The sequence below is a fragment of the Eleutherodactylus coqui genome, chromosome 4 (assembly GCF_035609145.1).
Source record: "Eleutherodactylus coqui strain aEleCoq1 chromosome 4, aEleCoq1.hap1, whole genome shotgun sequence".
Classification (NCBI taxonomy): Eukaryota; Metazoa; Chordata; class Amphibia; order Anura; family Eleutherodactylidae; genus Eleutherodactylus; species Eleutherodactylus coqui.
The window spans coordinates 201,995,127-202,011,759 of NC_089840.1; the positions used below are offsets into that span (position 1 = coordinate 201,995,127).

Below are 16,633 nucleotides of genomic sequence, written 5' to 3' on the forward strand. Positions count from 1 at the left end.
AAATGTTAGTTTTTCATCTTTTATTTATTTATTTATTTATTTTTTTAAATGTACAACGATTTCTAACATTCTGTTTTCACTTTGCCATTATGGGGTACTGAGTGCAGAATGAAGGAGAATTTTATTTTTAATTTGCACAAGTCACAACAAAACCAAATGTTAAAAAAAAAGTGAAAGGATCTGAAATCTTTCCGGACGCACTGTATATACGGAGTATAGAAATATGTATTGTTTTTTATTTTTGCCAAATTGGGATAGCATAATTTTTGTAACTTTTTTGAACTGAATGAACTTCATGTAGACGTTTTAGAACAATCTTTAGGGCTCATGTCCACGGGGAAAATAGGATTTAGGATCCGCAGCGGATTTCCTGCATGCGGATCCGCACCCCATAGGGATGCATTGACCACCCGCGGGTACATAAATACCCGCGGATCGTCAATAAAAGTGATTTAAAAAAAAATGGAGCATGAAAAAATCTGGACCATGCTCCATTTTCATGCAGGTCTCCCGCGGGGACGGCTCCCGCGGGCTTCTATTGAAGCCTATGGAAGCCGTCCGGATCCGCGGGAGACCTAAAATAGGAATTTAAAGCATTTACTCACCCGCAGCGGACCGCGAAGCTCTTCTCTTCCTCACGGCCGCATCTCCCTTGCTTCGGCTCGGCGGATGTGCCCGGCGCATGCGCGCGGCACGTCGACGACGTGCCGGCGACGTGCCGCCGGCGTCAGGAATTCATCCACCGGCCGAAAATGAAGATCCGGCCGTGAGGAAGAGCAGAGCTTCGTCGCCCGCGCCGGATAGGTAAATTCTTTTAAATTGCTATTTTCGGCGCTCATGTCCGCGGGGCAGGAGGGACCCGCTGCAGATTCTACATGGAGAATCTGCAGCGGATCTGATTTTTCCCGTGGACATGAGGCCTTAGAGTATATTCATAAGCGGCAAATTTGCTGCAGAAATTTCTTCCACTGTCTCTATTCATCCATGAGGCTTGCAGAAATCCTGTGATTCCCACAAAAAGAACCCCATTCAGATGAATGGAACTGATTTTCGGTTGCAAAACGTTCTGCAACAAGTCTACATTGTGTAAATATACCCCCGTTGTAATCCTCCAACACAAGCTCACTAATTGCACAATTAAAGAGTGTTTTCTAAGGACTTTAAGGCTGGATTCACACAAACGTATATCGGCTCGGTTTTCACGCCGAGCCGATATTTGTTATTCTCATCTGCAGGGGGGAGGATGGAAGAGCCAGGAGCAAGAACTGAGCTCCTGCCTCCTCTGCGCTCCTCTGCACTATTTGCAATGATGAGAGACGGAACGGGGGCGGGGCTAATTCTCAAAACTTAGCCCCGCCCCATCCCGCCTCCTTTCATTGCAAATAGTGCAGAGGGGCGAAGGAGGGCAGAAAGGGAGCGGGAGCTCAGTCCCCCCCCCCCCCTCCCTGCAGATGAGGATGACGTATATTGGCTCGGTGTGAAACCCAAGCCGATATACGTTCGTGTGAATGCAGCCCACAAATGTTTTTGTATTTATCTATACAAAGCTTGTACACATCTGTATCATGCTATTCAGTATTGGCAAGGACTATCAGTCTGCTGCATGCTTACACTACATGCCTTACCATCATAACTTGGTGTTATATTGTGTCACCATATAGAAAATGTTGAAGAAATATTTGCTCTTCCTTAATTAAAAGATTTTTTTTTATTATATGTGGATCTAATATTCTTATTATTCTGTGTCCACAGAACTCGATCTTGCAGGAAACCTTCTTGAAAAGCTCCCTTTTGAAGCCAGCCTTTTATGTAACCTCAAAATAATCAATTTAGCAAGAAATAAGCTTGATGCATTCCCAGAAGAGCTGACAGAAATTCAATCTATACAGAACATCAATCTGGAAGGCAATCAGATCAAAGGTATATATTTTTTATACCAATAAGAGTATATTTGTTGAGATGACTTCTAAGGTTGCTGTATTATTGAATGGCAAAGAAAATGTTAGTAATCACATCAGTTTATTGGAGGTTTCTATTGTGTTTATTCTGTTTATGTTTGAGGGCTCTTTCACAGGAGTGTATATCAGCCACTGTTTTCATGGCTGGCCGGTATACGCTACCATCTGATGCATTAGATTCCAATGCATCAGATCACACAGGCGTATTATCACCATGTAAAAGTGCCTGGGCCGGGCGCTTTTACACCGGGCGGGAAAGATGGTCCTGGAACTATCTTCCTGGCCAGACAACAGCCGCTGCCATAGACTCCTATGGGAGCCAATGGCAGCGGCCGGAGAAGGGAGGGAGTTTAGCAGCGTGACTAAGCTCCTTCCGCATTCTCTTCTCCTCTCCACCTCTTTCCGCTGTTTGCAATGGAAGGGGGTGGACCTAAGATCCACCCCGCCCCCTCCCATTGCAAACACTGACAAGGATCAGAGAGGGGGCGGGAGCTAAGCTCCTGCCCCGTCATGCCTCCTCCTCTTGCAGATAGCTGGTAAGGGAGGGAAGAGGGAAACAGCTGAGCAAAGCTAAGCTATTTCACCTGCCCGATGGCATATACCCCGAGCCCGTGCGTCACATGGTAGCATATATCGGCCGGCTGTGAAAACGCCGTCCGATATACACTCATGTGAATAAGCCCTTAGGGTCGTTTTAGGCTGCTTTCACATTAGCGTTAGGGGTTCCAATTTCCTGCTTCGTTCGAAGAGCAGGAAAGGGGGAATCCTCTGGCCGAATGAATCTGTCCTATGACGGAACTAAACAATGCTAAACGGAGCCCATTGACTATAATGGGGTCTGTTTGGTTTCCACTCAGGTGCCCGGCATTTTACCAGTTGAAAAAGCGCTGCATGCAGCACTTTTTTTCTTAGTAATTTGTGCTGGATCTGCGACAACTTCTGAACGGAGGTTCCAGCGCAGGTGTGAAAGAGGCCTTACATTGGCTGAGAATCTGTCTGTTGTAACTAGCACCAGTTACAAAGAATGTCAATAGGTGCTTGTTCACACACAAACAGATCATTAATACAATTATTCGCCCCCATGCGGCTGTCATTGATTGACTGCACTTCTTCTTGTTTAGTGTAATTGCACACAGCCTTTTTTTCCTGTCCAATTTACTTAACAAAAATTGGATGGAAATAGCCCTCATTTGTTTGAATGGGTGTATGCACATGGGATTTTTTTTCTACTTCGACAAGTAAAAAGAAAATCACAGCATTTTGTATTCTTGTCCAATTTTCAGACGCGAATAGCACATATCAATGGGCGGTCTCCCACACATTGGATGACACACAGATGAGATGTCCATGTACTCTCCAATTCAAGTTGGGCGCAATGTTTTTTCAGTCTGCGTGCAGCTGACCATCAAGACGTACAGCTGAACCTCAAGAATTTTTGTGCTTGCATATACAAGCCGATAAACTCCCCTGTTCCCATTGAGAACACATGCATTCTTGGCTGAACATACATATGCATGGGATTGGGGGGAGGTCTATAGTGAAGGTGATATACTGTGTTATGTCTAGTCCAGAGCCACAAGGGGCAATACATGACTCTTTTCTTTTAATTATGCCCTACATTAGGCATAGCACAAATCAATTACTCCTGGATTGTTCCTTTTAACCCTTTCCAGTCCAATGTCGGGCCTGCCCCGACATCATAATTTCCCTCCACAGCTCCGATGTCGGGGGAGGCCCGACACTGCAGTGCAGGAGTGGATCTGCACCCGATCGTCAGACACATCGGGTGCAGATACACTCCTGCACTGGTCCTCATCGAGGACCCCCGAGGAGAAGGCAGAAAGGGTTTTTAACCCTTTCTGCCTTCTCCTTTACACATTACATAGCGCTCAATTAGCGCTATGCAATGCATAGAGATTCCGGCCGGCGATCATGTGACCGCCGGTGTTACCTGATCCCCGGCAGTCACATGAATGCCGAGCCGGGAGCCTGCACCGTGGGGGGGCCTGCTTACCTGACCGGTGTCTTCCGCATTCTCCCTTCTGTCTCCGGGCTCGGCGAACATGTGACCGCTGGATGCCATCTGACCCCAGCGGTCACATGATCGCCGAGCCGGGAGGCAGAAGGAGAATGTGGAAGACGCCGGACAGGTAAGCAGGATCTCCCACGGTGCAGTGAGCACCTGCACCCTCCTGAACTCTGTCAGTTCAGGAGGGTGCAGGAAAATGTATTTTTTCTCACCCATTCTCCCCAGCTCCAATTTATTTGGAGCTGGGGAGAATGGGTGAGAAAAAATAAATGGATTGGAAAGGGTTAATACCGCCCTCTCTTGGCTTATGAAAACGCAAACAGATAAGTCCACAGCATACTCACTCTTATGTCCCTTGCAATTTCTAAATGCTGATTCAGCACCACAAAATCCAGGAATTCCTCAAGGACACTTGATGACCAGAATATGCAGAAAGTAACAGCATCCAATCGGGTGTGTAGTTAGCAAACTGCCCTTTTCTTATCCAGCATTAAAAAATGATTACACACAACGTTTCGACCTGCATTGGAATCTTTGTGACGCATAAAGCTAGGCTCACACAAACGAGTGTCTCTTCACTCCCCCTCTTGACTCTCTTCTCCTCCCTTCCTCTCTCCTTTCGCCGTTTCTCCTCTCTTCTTGCCTTCCTCTCTTCTTGCCTTCCTCTCTTCTTGCCTTCCTCTCTTCCTGCCTTCCTCTCTTCCTGCCTTCCTCTCTTCCTGCCTTCCGCTCTTCCTGCCTTCCGCTCTTCCTGCCTTCCGCTCTTCCTGCCTTCCGCTCTTCCTGCCTTCCGCTCTTCCTGCCTTCCGCTCTTCCTGCCTTCCGCTCTTCCTGCCTCCCGCTCTTCCTGCCTCCCGCTCTTCCTGCCTCCCGCTCTTCCTGCCTCCCGCTCTTCCTGCCTCCCGCTCTTCCTGCCTCCCGCTCTTCCTGCCTCCCGCTCTTCCTGCCTCCCGCTCTTCCTGCCTCCCGCTCTTCCTGCCTCCCGCTCTTCCTGCCTCCCGCTCTTCCTGCCTCCCGCTCTTCCTGCCTCCCGCTCTTCCTGCCTTCCGCTCTTCCTGCCTTCCGCTCTTTCTTTTTTGTCTCCTCTTTTCGCTCCTCTTTTCCCCTCTCTTCCAGAGAGAATAAAGGCTTTTCTCTGTATTCTCATACTTCAGAGCGTTTCCGCCACTCATGCGCAATATTAATTGCGTATGGGTGACGGAACACACACATCCATTGACTTCAATGGTAGCCGTCCGTGCGGAATCCAAGTTAAAATAGAGCATGTTGCAATTTTTCTTCCACTTGCGGAATATGCTACCTGCGAGTGTGAACAAAAATTAGAAAATACATGCCTTCCAATGCCCGTGTTTTACCGCGGATCTTCAGTTCATACAGTATCGCGGAATCTGCAATTGAAATCAATTCGGGTGAGCCCGGCATAACAGCTTATGTCAAGTTTGTAAAAGATTTCTGCGTGGGTCGAAATGTTGTACCTCATCGTTTTTCATTCTGCATATATAAAGACCATTTGAGAACTACATACCCAGATGGATATTCTCGCTTTTCCCATATTCTACACTGTGATCTCGCTCAATTATTGACAGCCTTCCCTGTGTGAGCTTGCATTGAGAGGCAGCTGCGTACCACTGAGTAGGACCGCCATGTAGACTCGTAAGCCGCAAGTTCGCAGGGATTTAGGACAAATCTTTTTCTACAAAATATATCTGTCTCGTCTAACCGGCCAGGCAGCAAGTTCAATGTTCTCTTTGAGGTATTCATCTTCTTTTCCATTTATCTTTTGATTGATAGTCTGCTGACAGTCCATCAGCATCCAGAAGCCTACAATTTGCTAAAGTTGTTTCTGCAAAGAGTTATCTTGTAGTTTTGTTGTTCACCTGGCCAGGATTCTGGGAACTGATCTTGTGATGTTCTTATTCATGACCTGACTATATCTCAGACCTATTCTGTAAGCGTTTGCTAGTTTTTTGACATCTTGTGAGCACTTATTTTCCATTAAAGTGTTCTTTTGCTTATAATCTGCATTTATTAGAAGGTACATTTGAAGCTATTACACTGCTACATTGTAAAGGCAAAGATGTAAAGGTTAATTGCATTTGTTCTTCTTAGAAATGGTAATCTTTTTAAGCAATGCTGTATGAATTAGTTGGAGTCTTGGTAAACTCTATTTTGTTATATATTATGGCTAATGCATACATTCAAGTATGCCAAGTTTTTGTCTTCCAGCAAACTTTAGTTTTATTCTACAAAGGCTCTTTCTAGAGGGGTTTTAACAAGCATTTTAAATTCAATGGAAATAGCAGTCAATTAGTGTGTGTGTATATATGTGTGTGTGTGTGTGTGTGTGTCTGTGTATATCCCATCTAGGAAAAGATGGGTGAGGGGAAAGCAAACCCAGAGGAGTTGAAGTATTTATCAGCCAGGTACTGTGTTTCCCCCAAAATAAGACCCTGTCTTACATAAAAATTTTTGTCCCAAAAGAGGCGCTAGATCTTATTTTTGGGGATGTCTTATTTTACTTATCTAGCAGGCTCAGTCCAGGTCCCTCCCGCTGCTCTCCAACTCCGGCATGGTTCCTGCAGTCCTCGGCCGCCCACATAGGATTACTTCCTGGTTACAGGATTCATAAATCCTGCCTCCACGAAGCAACGGCTATGATTGGTTCTTCGAGCGCTGCTCAGCCAGCCAATGCAGCACTCGATGAACCAATGCAATGGCTGTGATTGGTTCATTGAGTGCTGCATTGATTGGCTGAGCGGTGCTTGAAGAACCAATTACAGCCATCACGTTGTGGAGGCGGGATTTATGAACTGGCTGAGCTGTGTTTATTTTCAGGGTAAGGCTTATATTTCAAGCCACCCCGAAAATCCTGAAAAATCAGGCTAGGGCTTATTTTTGGGATATGCTTTATTTTCAGGGAAACACATTAGGAGTGGTACTAAGAGACCTGCTCCCAGGGTGCTGTCAACCTGAGAAGTGACAGGCTATTGCAAAAGGGTTGCAGGAGCCATGATTATGTTGTAAAATGAAATTTATAATGTTTAGCTAAAGGCCAGATGGCCAGGTCTTGTTTCAAATGTTTTGCGCTGTCTTTGAACTTCTATTATATATGTGAAGTGATTCAATAAAGCTATCAGAGGTCATTTTTATCAGAGTTCAACCATAGCATGTGGAGAACAATTTGCTTGTGTGCCTGCTGCAAAATATTGAGTCTTCTCTAGAATACGATTGTTCTGCTAACCAATCTCTTACAAAAAAAACCCTCCATTCTCTATAAAATAATTGTTATGGGGCACATTTTCTGGAACTATGCATCGTTTGTTACTTTTGTTTCTCCTTCTGAAACTCGCAAGTACATTTTCAGCTGGGTGATACCATTCAACTGTAAATGGGCATGTCCTAATTGGCTTTGACACTATGCAATCAGTGCTGACAGTGTCAAACTCTGTACGGACACACTCAATGGGCGAAGGAAGTTGTCCATTTATTCATACATTTCCATGAGGTATAAAGGCCCATTTACACGGAGTGATGATCACTCAAACGACAGTGTGAGTGACAGCTTTGATCGATCGTTTTGCATAAACTATTAAGCAGCTACTCAGCTACTTAGTAGCTATTTAGCGTGCAAATGAAGCCTTTAGCTGAAAGCAGTAAATAGCCTGAGGGCTCCTATCTGTATTAAGCTCCTTTGTTCTCTGACGGGAAACAATGCTATCAACATTACCCGCAGAGAACTGATAAAACTGCACAGCGATTTTTAAGTTGGCCTGAATTTAACGATCAGCTAGCAGTGAACGAAAAATGCACGATGGCCGCACATTTAGACGCAACGAGTATCGTTCAGATGATCGCTTTTTAGCAATTTTTTTTTTGAGCGATCATCTCTCCGTGTAAATGGGCCTTAACACAATGATGTGATGATTAAGAGTCTAAACTACATATCAAACACAAGGCCAGCAGGCCGAATCCAAGGGGAGAAATCAGTGGTCACAGACCCAGAAGCGACTGCTGATGGACTGGAGCTGCAGGTTGGGTGAATGGAATGCCCGTACGGATGTTGGCCAGCTAGAAGCCAATAGAAGGATCGCAATTACTACTGGGACTACTATGGCGGTCACTTATTACTACTTGGGACAAAATAGGGGACACTATTACTACTGGACCCACCATGGGGGTCACCATTACTATTGGGGCCAGTATGAGGAGTCACTATTATTACTGGGACTGCAATTGGGATCCCTTACTGAGGTCACTATTATTAGTGGGGTCACTATGGGGGTCACTTACTACTGCAGCCACTTTGGAGGGAACCCTATTACTAGTTTGTTCACGATTATTACTGAGGTCACTAAGGGGATCACTATTACTACTGGGGCCACTATAAAGGTCATTATTATTATTGGGATCCCTATGGAGGTCACAATTATAACTGGGGTCACTAACAGGGCTACTATGGGGTCTCTATTACTGTTAGGGTTACTATTACTACTGCAGCAACTATGAGGGTCACTATTACACTCAACCCTTTGAAGGCAACCATAAGGCTTATGTGGGCCTATTTGAAAATGAGTTTGACACCTCTGGTCTAAGCAGATGCTCCAGAATTGTTACTTCACAGGGAATACATTTATTGCCGAAAACAAGTCAAAAGAGATGACTGGTCCTCTTTAAAGGGGTTGTCCCGCGCCGAACGGGGGGGGGGGGGTTGAAAAAAAAACCCCGTTTCGAGACAACCCCGATGCAGGGGTTAAAAAAGATCACCGGACAGCGCTTACCTGAATCCCCGCGCTCTGGTGACTTCTTACTTACCCGGTGAAGATGGCCGCCGGCATCTTCTCCCTCCGTGGACCGCAGGGCTTCTGTGCGGTCCATTGCCGATTCCAGCCTCCTGATTGGCTGGAATCGGCACGTGACGGGGCGGAGCTACACGGAGCCCCATTGAGAAGATAAGAAGACCCGGACTGCGCAAGCGCGTCTAATTTGGCCATTAGACAGCGAAAATTAGACGGCAACCATGGAGACGAGGACGCTAGCAACGGAGCAGGTAAGTGAAAAACTTTTTATAACTTCTGTATGGCTCATAATTAATGCACAATGTACATTACAAAGTGCATTAATATGGCCATACAGAAGTGTATAGACCCACTTGCTGCCTCGGGACAACCCCTTTAAGTATCCCAATTTTATACCTCAGATGCAATCTAAATAATACAATGGGAAACCTAATTGATAAGGGACATGTATATAGAGCCTGTGGGGTACAGAGTGTTGAGGTCCTAAGCTCTCACTCACGAACTGACGGTTGCGGATTCAATCCCTTCATGGTTCAGGTAGCCAGCTCAAGATTGACTCAGCCTTCCATCCTTCCGAGGTCGGTAAAATGAGTACCTAGCTTGCTGGGGCGTAAAGATGACCAGGAGAGGCAATGGCAAAGCACCCTGTAAAAACAGTCTGCCAAGAAAACATCATAATGTGGCATCACCCTAGGAGTCGGTCACGGCTCGGTGCTTACAGCAGGGGACTTTACCTATGCAGGATTTGCGTATAACTATTTTTAATGTATAGCAATAAGACATTTTAATAATTTAAAGTTAGGTAACTTTCCTTTATCTTCATCGCCTTGTTTTTGAATATCCATAACCGTAACAACCCATATAATAGTATATGTAATTACAGTATATTTGGTGAGCTGGAAACACTTTAAAAAACACAGTGACAGTATAGCTTTTTTTTCTCCATATTTTGCTATGGTAAATAAAAAGCTAACACTTATTTAGCCAAGAAAGGAGATTAAGATAATTAAAAGTAGTCTAAGAAAAACAAATAAAGCTACTTCTCATTGAAAATTAAAAAGTTGTGACGGTTTAAAATGCGTAGTGGCAAAAATAAAAAGGGGGGCGGATCTAATGAAGACAACCTCATAAAGACAGTTTGTTGCCCCTAGCTCCCCACTCCCTTAACAGGCCTGAGCAGATATATGTTGTATTACCTGGCCAGCCATTTAGTTAAAATGTTTCGCTTGCCATCTCTTCTGTGGTATAATTGTGGTTTAAAGGGGTTGTCCCACGGCAGCAAGTGGGTCTATACACTTCTGTATGGCCATATTAATGCACTTTGTAATGTACATTGTGCATTAATTATGAGCCATACAGAAGTTATAAGAAGTTTTTCACTTACCTGCTCCGTTGCTAGCGTCCTCGTTTCCATGGAGCCCGTCTAATTTTCGGCGTCTAATGGCCAAATTAGACGCGCTTGCGCAGTCCGGGTCTTCTTCCTTTCTCAATGGGGCCGCTCGTGCAGGATGCCGGCTCCGTGTAGCTCCGCCCCGTCACGTGCCGATTCCAGCCAATCAGGAGGCTGGAATCGGCAATGGACCGCACAGAAGCCCTGCGGTCCACCGAGGGTGAAGATCCCGGCGGCCATCTTCAGCAGGTAAGTAAGAAGTCACCGGAGCGCGGGGATTCAGGTAAGCGCTGTGCGGTGTTCTTTTTTAACCCCTGCATCGGGTTTGTCTCGCGCCGAACGGGGCGGGGGGGGGGGGGTTGAAAAAAAAAAAAAACCTGTTTCGGCGCGGGACAACCCCTTTAAGTTTGAAAGGGTTTGTATGAGATGAGGCAGTCTATATAAGGCCAGAATGGTCTGTACCCTTGGAGAAATAAGATTTAGTAGTTCCTTAAAGGCAAATGTGCATAACTAAAAAATGGTTAAGAAATCACACATGTGGTATTGCTGTGTTCATAATGACCTAGAGAAAAAAGTTAGTACATTATTTAACCTACACAGTGCACATCCTAAAAAAAATGACTAAAATAGTTATCTCGCCTTACAAAAAAATGAATAGAAAGTGACAAAAAATTTGCATTGATTAATAAATGGTACGATTAAAATGTACGACTCTTCCTGGAAAAAACCCTATACAGCACTGTTGACAAAAAAAAAGAAAAATGTTAGGGGTCTTTAAATACAGCGGTAAAAAAAATCCATTTTTTTTAAAAGTTGCAAAAAAAACCCAATATAATTTGGTATTTATATGTTCGTACCGGCCTTCTGAATTAATTTAATGTATTATTTATATTGCATGGTGATTGCTGTTAAAAAATAAAAATGCCAGAATTGTAGATTTTGTTAATCTTGCCTCTAGAAAAAAATGGAGTAAAAAGTAATGAAAATATTCCCAAAAATTGGATAAATGAAGACTAGAGTACATCCTGCAAAAAACAAGCACTCATAGAGCTCCGTCAATAGTAAAATAAGAATGCTATAGCTCTTGGAATGCAGCGGCACAAAAGCAAATCTTTAAAAAAAAGTGTTCTCAGTGTTAAAAAATAGCAAAACATAAAGAATGTTATTGTATAATTTATTTTGCATACTGAACGCCGTAAGAATGCAATCTTAAAAAAAAAAAAAAATGGCAGAATTTTTTTTTTTTTCACCCATCCCCCTAAAAAATGTAATAAAACTTATACAACACTTTGTCCTGCGAGAAACAAGCCCTCATATGGCTGTGTAGATGGAAAAATGTAAAAGTTACAGCTCCTGGAATGCGACGGTGAAAGAAACTGAAAAATTAATCAAACAGGCCTCGTCACTAAGGGGTTAATGCCTGTATATAGATGTCTGCATCTATGGACAGGTTAGGAATGAAGCTTGTCCTTCAGTGAGTTTATGCATTAAACCTCAACTCTTTGGGGTATCCTGAAATGAGATGTTTTCTGTTCTCTTTCTATCTGCTTTGTGTCTGTAATCTCTGTTTATAGCTTATTTCTTTGTCTCTAGTGCTTTTTTAAATTTGTTTCATCCTGAGTACAAAATTGAAGTTAGACGCTGCATAAGCCTGTTCATTAAAGAACGTCTCCAGGTACGGTAAATAAGCCGTGTAGAGGAAATTGTTAAAACATGTTGTGTCTTCTTTACATCCAGTTATCAACACTAAGCCAGCAAAGCATTCTCTATTAATGACTCATTTATGGAAGGAGAACATATAGATTTCTATTCTAAAAGTTTGACAAAACATCTTCACAAGTTTTTAGATGTATAATTCTTTGACTAAGTTTAGGAGGTATACAGGGATGCTTGCCCTAAATTGTTGCAGTACTGGTGCATCTTGTCACCACCAGCAGAATGGGTGGAGAGAAACTGCATGCCTACATCTACACCAACTTGGGATTGACTGGCCACCAGAATGGGTGGAGGCAAAGTGCTTGCCCCCAACTTCTGATTGGCTGCCCCATAGCACCCACAACCCTTACCACTGCAAACATACCAGAAAGGGGGGGAAGAGGCACTGCCGTATGGTTGCCGGCGGCAGCGTCCCGAGCGGAAGAACAACAGCAGCTGCTGTCAGTCCTGGGCAGAGGCGCATAGCCCAGCTCCACAACAGGGGTCCAAGAAATGCTGGCACTCTGGTCTTCTGTATAGCCGAACAGCACAGTTCTGGAGCGGAGTGCCAGCTGTCAGTCTGGTCCTCAGTAGAGCTGCCAACTGTGTTAGTGCGGTCCTCTGCATAGCTGGCCATCCACAGCGCCAGAGCGGAGAACAGCTGTGAGCCCGGTCCTCGGCGTAGCCAGTCAGCAGAAGCGTTGGAGCGGCTTGCTGCTGTCTGTCAGTCCAGTCTTCTAGTCGGGTCCTTGGCATAGCCTGCCAGCACAAGCAAGTGCCAGGGGCTTGGAGCTTACGGGACCTGGCATGCTGTGTGTGCCGAGCAGCCAATCCATTGCTGGGGGCGTCACCTGCCCCTTCCTTGTCACTGAGCCAGGCTAACCCATTTCTCCACCCCTAGTTCTGGTGGAGACAAGATGCACTAGTACCAATTGTTGCTTTATCTACATCAATGATAGGCAACCTTAACAGGGTGGAAATCTACCGGTACAATTTCGGTAGGTCTTAATATCCACTTGGTACCAAGTTTTGCCAGGGCCATGGGGAGAATGGTAAGTTATCAGGGGTGTTGCTGGAGTCTTAAATGACACTGTCCTTGGATGAGTATTACTTTGTAAAATCAGTGCTACAGAACAGACAGGAGAATACAATGCTGATCAGATAGGAAAGATTCACTGCAATTACACACACAAGGCATCTGTGTTAGTTGAATAAAACCGCTGATTGCTGCTGACAAAAGTACTCTGTGTGTCAGGCAGCTGCACCAAGTAGGGTTTCACCCAGGTGTTTTCCCAGTGCTATATTGTAGCAAAACAGGATTATCACCACCAGAAGTTTCACGGTATTAGTGTATCTTGACGCCACCTGAAGCTAGGGGTTTTAAAGGAGGAACGCCCCTCTCACACCCCTAGTTTTGGATTTTCTCAAGAGCTGAAGGTGCAAGTACCGTGGATTAGTGGCAGAAGACGGCAGGGCTCAGCGAAATGGGCTTTGTTCTGTTCCCCCCACCCCTCCGCCTGCGGGCTACAGCGCTGCGCTTAAAGGCTCATGTCCCCCTGTCTGAGCTCTGTGTGCCCCACTTCCGCAATTCACTGCTGCCATCCTCAGCGCCTGTGCTCCGCCGGCGTTACTGTGACATCTATGCTATGCGCTCCATTGCTGACAGCTGCGGCCCTCTGCGCTTGTGGTCCGCTGCCGGGAAACCTGCATCAGGTGGGGATTGAAGGTGGGCTTTATGTGCTCCTGCACTCTGCGGTCATCGCATAATATCTGTTTCCTCCTGGTCCTGTCGCCTCTCTGCTGCCTCCGCTCTGTTCAATTCACATCGCGTGTGGGTGGGGGTTCCACTTGTGAAGCGCCGACGCCGGCTCAGTAAGCGCTTCAACACTATTTAGCCTCTGTGCACTAACTGTTAGGCAGCCTGCCCATTTGCACGACGGACCGCAGGAAAGCATGTTACCACTTATTTTAGTGGGCTTCCAGGACCTATTTGGCAGCCTGATATTCAGCCAGTCAGGTACAGGTGGCGTCACCCCCCTGTCAATCTTGACTCCACCAGAACTTCCTGGTGGCATCAAGATACACTAATACCAAGCTCCGCATTGACTTCACTCTTCTAAGGGCTCCTACCCACTAGCGATATGTTTTCTTGCGATGTGAGAGCGAGTGAAAATGCATAATTATGAAACCAATGATTTTCAATGGTTTCATACTCCTTTGCGATTTTTTTTTTTTCACTCAAGCCTCACAGCACTAAGAAAAATCTGCAATATCGCTCATTGTTTTCAATGGGGCTAGTGCCATTGAAAACATAGGGAGTACATCGTGGACTTCTTCCACAGCTGTGACAACTATGGCAAGGGATTCCTTCATCCCTGCGGGATTCAATGAATGGCTGAGCGCTCCCTGTGATTGGCAGAGCACTGTGATCAATCACAGGCGGTGCTCAGTTGTCATTCAATGACGGCTGGGCACTGCCTCTGATTGGTCACAGCACTCAGTCAAACAGAGGCAGCGCTTTCTGGGGTGACAGAAAGCGACTGCCAGGGCCAGAGAGAAGAGCCAAATGGCTCTTCTAGGTAAGTAAAAAAAATTTTTTTTACTTGTTTTTCACAGCTAGGGAGTAGTTTCGGGGAAGGGCTTACATTTCAAGCACTTCCCCGAAAATCATTGCTGTGGGGTTTCCTGCAACTCATTGCTTTCAATGGGGCTGCAGCAGCGATGGCCCCATTGAAAGCAATGAGATAGCCTGGCCCATGATCTACATGGGACTCACAATCAACAAGTTTACAACCCCTAATCTATAAGAATGATCCCCAACCAGTGAATCAGAAGCCACTTGTGCCCTTTGACTTCTAGTTGTTTCACCCACAATAGGAGCCTTCATTTATGATCATATTCACTGGCTACAATAGAGCACCAATATTGTAGACAAAACTTAAAGGGATTAGCCCATTTCTAGCTGTTTTGTTGCAGGAAGCAGACTGTTCCGTACGTTGCACAGTGGCCTGGGTAAGTATTGCAGGTTGAGTCCTATTGAAGTGAATGGGACTTAGCCTGCACTACCAATCTGGGCTACTGTGCAATGTACAGAGCTGTTTGCTTCCTGCAGCAAAACAGCTAAAGGTGAAACAATACCTTTAAGTCCTAAGCAGTGCTAATTTGGATGATATAATACTTATTACATATATACTGAACTACATGAGACATGCAGAATTTATTATACCACTGTCTTTAATTTTTGATTGAATAGATAATGACTGGAAGCCTGAAGCTCCCTTGGCTGGCTGATGTGCTTTGTGCCACGGTTCACACCTCTTATGGACCTGCAAAGTATTTTAATTTCATGTTTCATTGATTCTCCATGTTTACTAAAGTCTGGCCACAATTTTTAGACTGAATGTGGCCATATGTGACTCATGTGTTGCAATAGGTTGAGGAGTTCATGGGTGTGCTTTTCATACTTGCCTTGCTCCCTGATCCTTTGCTTTTCACAGAGAACACACCGCTGCATGGTATTACATCACACTCATCTCTGCATGTAATACATGCGCACACACACTATTCTCTTCTTCCCCTGTCCTGTGAGCCCATAAACATAGTGTATGCTGCTCATGGGACATGACAGGTTCCCTTTAAACTCCAAGGAATCTTTTTTGAATAGTCCATCCTACTCTACCTTGCATTGCAGTCTTCCATTGCTATAAAAATGGCTTGGTAGATTACTATGTTTAAAATACAAAAGTTCTCCAGTTTCCACGCTGGCCACGGAGTTGATTTTAGGCCTCCATAAAATATGTTCTTATTTGTGCTGCATTATGTTAGAAATCTCCTTTGCCAGTATATTATAGTGACAAAAACAAAATGTCAATTGCCATTTAGGAAACTCAAGTATCACCTTCACTCCCATAGACAGTGGTCAAGCACGTGCACTACTACTCCATTTATGCAGAGGTCCCAGATGCTTGTGATCAATGGGGGTCCCAGTGGTTGGACTCCTGACAATCAGACACTTATTGTCAGGACTCGAACACAGGAGCTTCCAGGCAGCGGCTCTACCTACTGGGCCATCCAGCCCTTTGGGCAGCTTCTTTGCATAATCTTAGCCTTGTCCCCAGCTTTTGCAATCCAGTCCCTGTTTTAGCTCTGCCCTATTCCTGATTAACCACACTATAAAAGCCTGGCCCTTCCACTTTGCGTGATTATTATGCTTGCAGCATTTAGTCAAGCTCTGCTACTGCTGCTCCTTTCTATATATTTGCTGCCAGCTATTACGGACCCCTGGCTACATCCAGACTAAGCTTCCTGTCTGTTACTGCAACAGATACTTACCCGTTAATAACCCCTGGCTACATCCTGACTATGCTTCCTGCCTGTTCCCTGGTACTGCAACAGATACTTACCCATTAACGACCCCTGGCATATTCTTACTACACTTCCTGCCTGCTTCCTGGTACTGCAACAGATACTTATCCATTACCAACAGTTCGCTACATTTTGACTACGCTACCTGCCTGCTCCCTCGTACTGCAACAGATAATTACCCATTACCGACCCCTGGCTTTTCTTGACCATGCTATCTGTCCGCTCAGGTTACAACAGGAGGCTCCGAACCTGCTCCAAGTCGTTACACTTATCCTGTTGACAAGTGATTAATTTTGATTATGAGAAAACTTCTTTAAGGCAAATCTGGTTAGCATTTTACACATACTCACATGCCACATTTACATATCTATATGTTTAGTAGAATCTCCAAGACCAATAC

At 45.1% G+C, this 16,633-nt stretch overlaps 1 protein-coding gene across 2 annotated transcripts in view; it reads left to right on the plus strand.

The window, feature by feature from the left end:
• The window catches only part of LRRC20 (leucine rich repeat containing 20), a 244,459-nt gene that overhangs the window by 184,735 nt on the left and 43,091 nt on the right, over window positions 1-16,633 (plus strand). For both annotated transcript variants that reach the window (XM_066600558.1, XM_066600557.1), the window contains exon 4: window positions 1,753-1,920. In XM_066600558.1, the coding sequence (XP_066456655.1) occupies window positions 1,753-1,920 (168 nt within the window). The remainder of the gene's footprint in view (window positions 1-1,752; window positions 1,921-16,633) is intronic.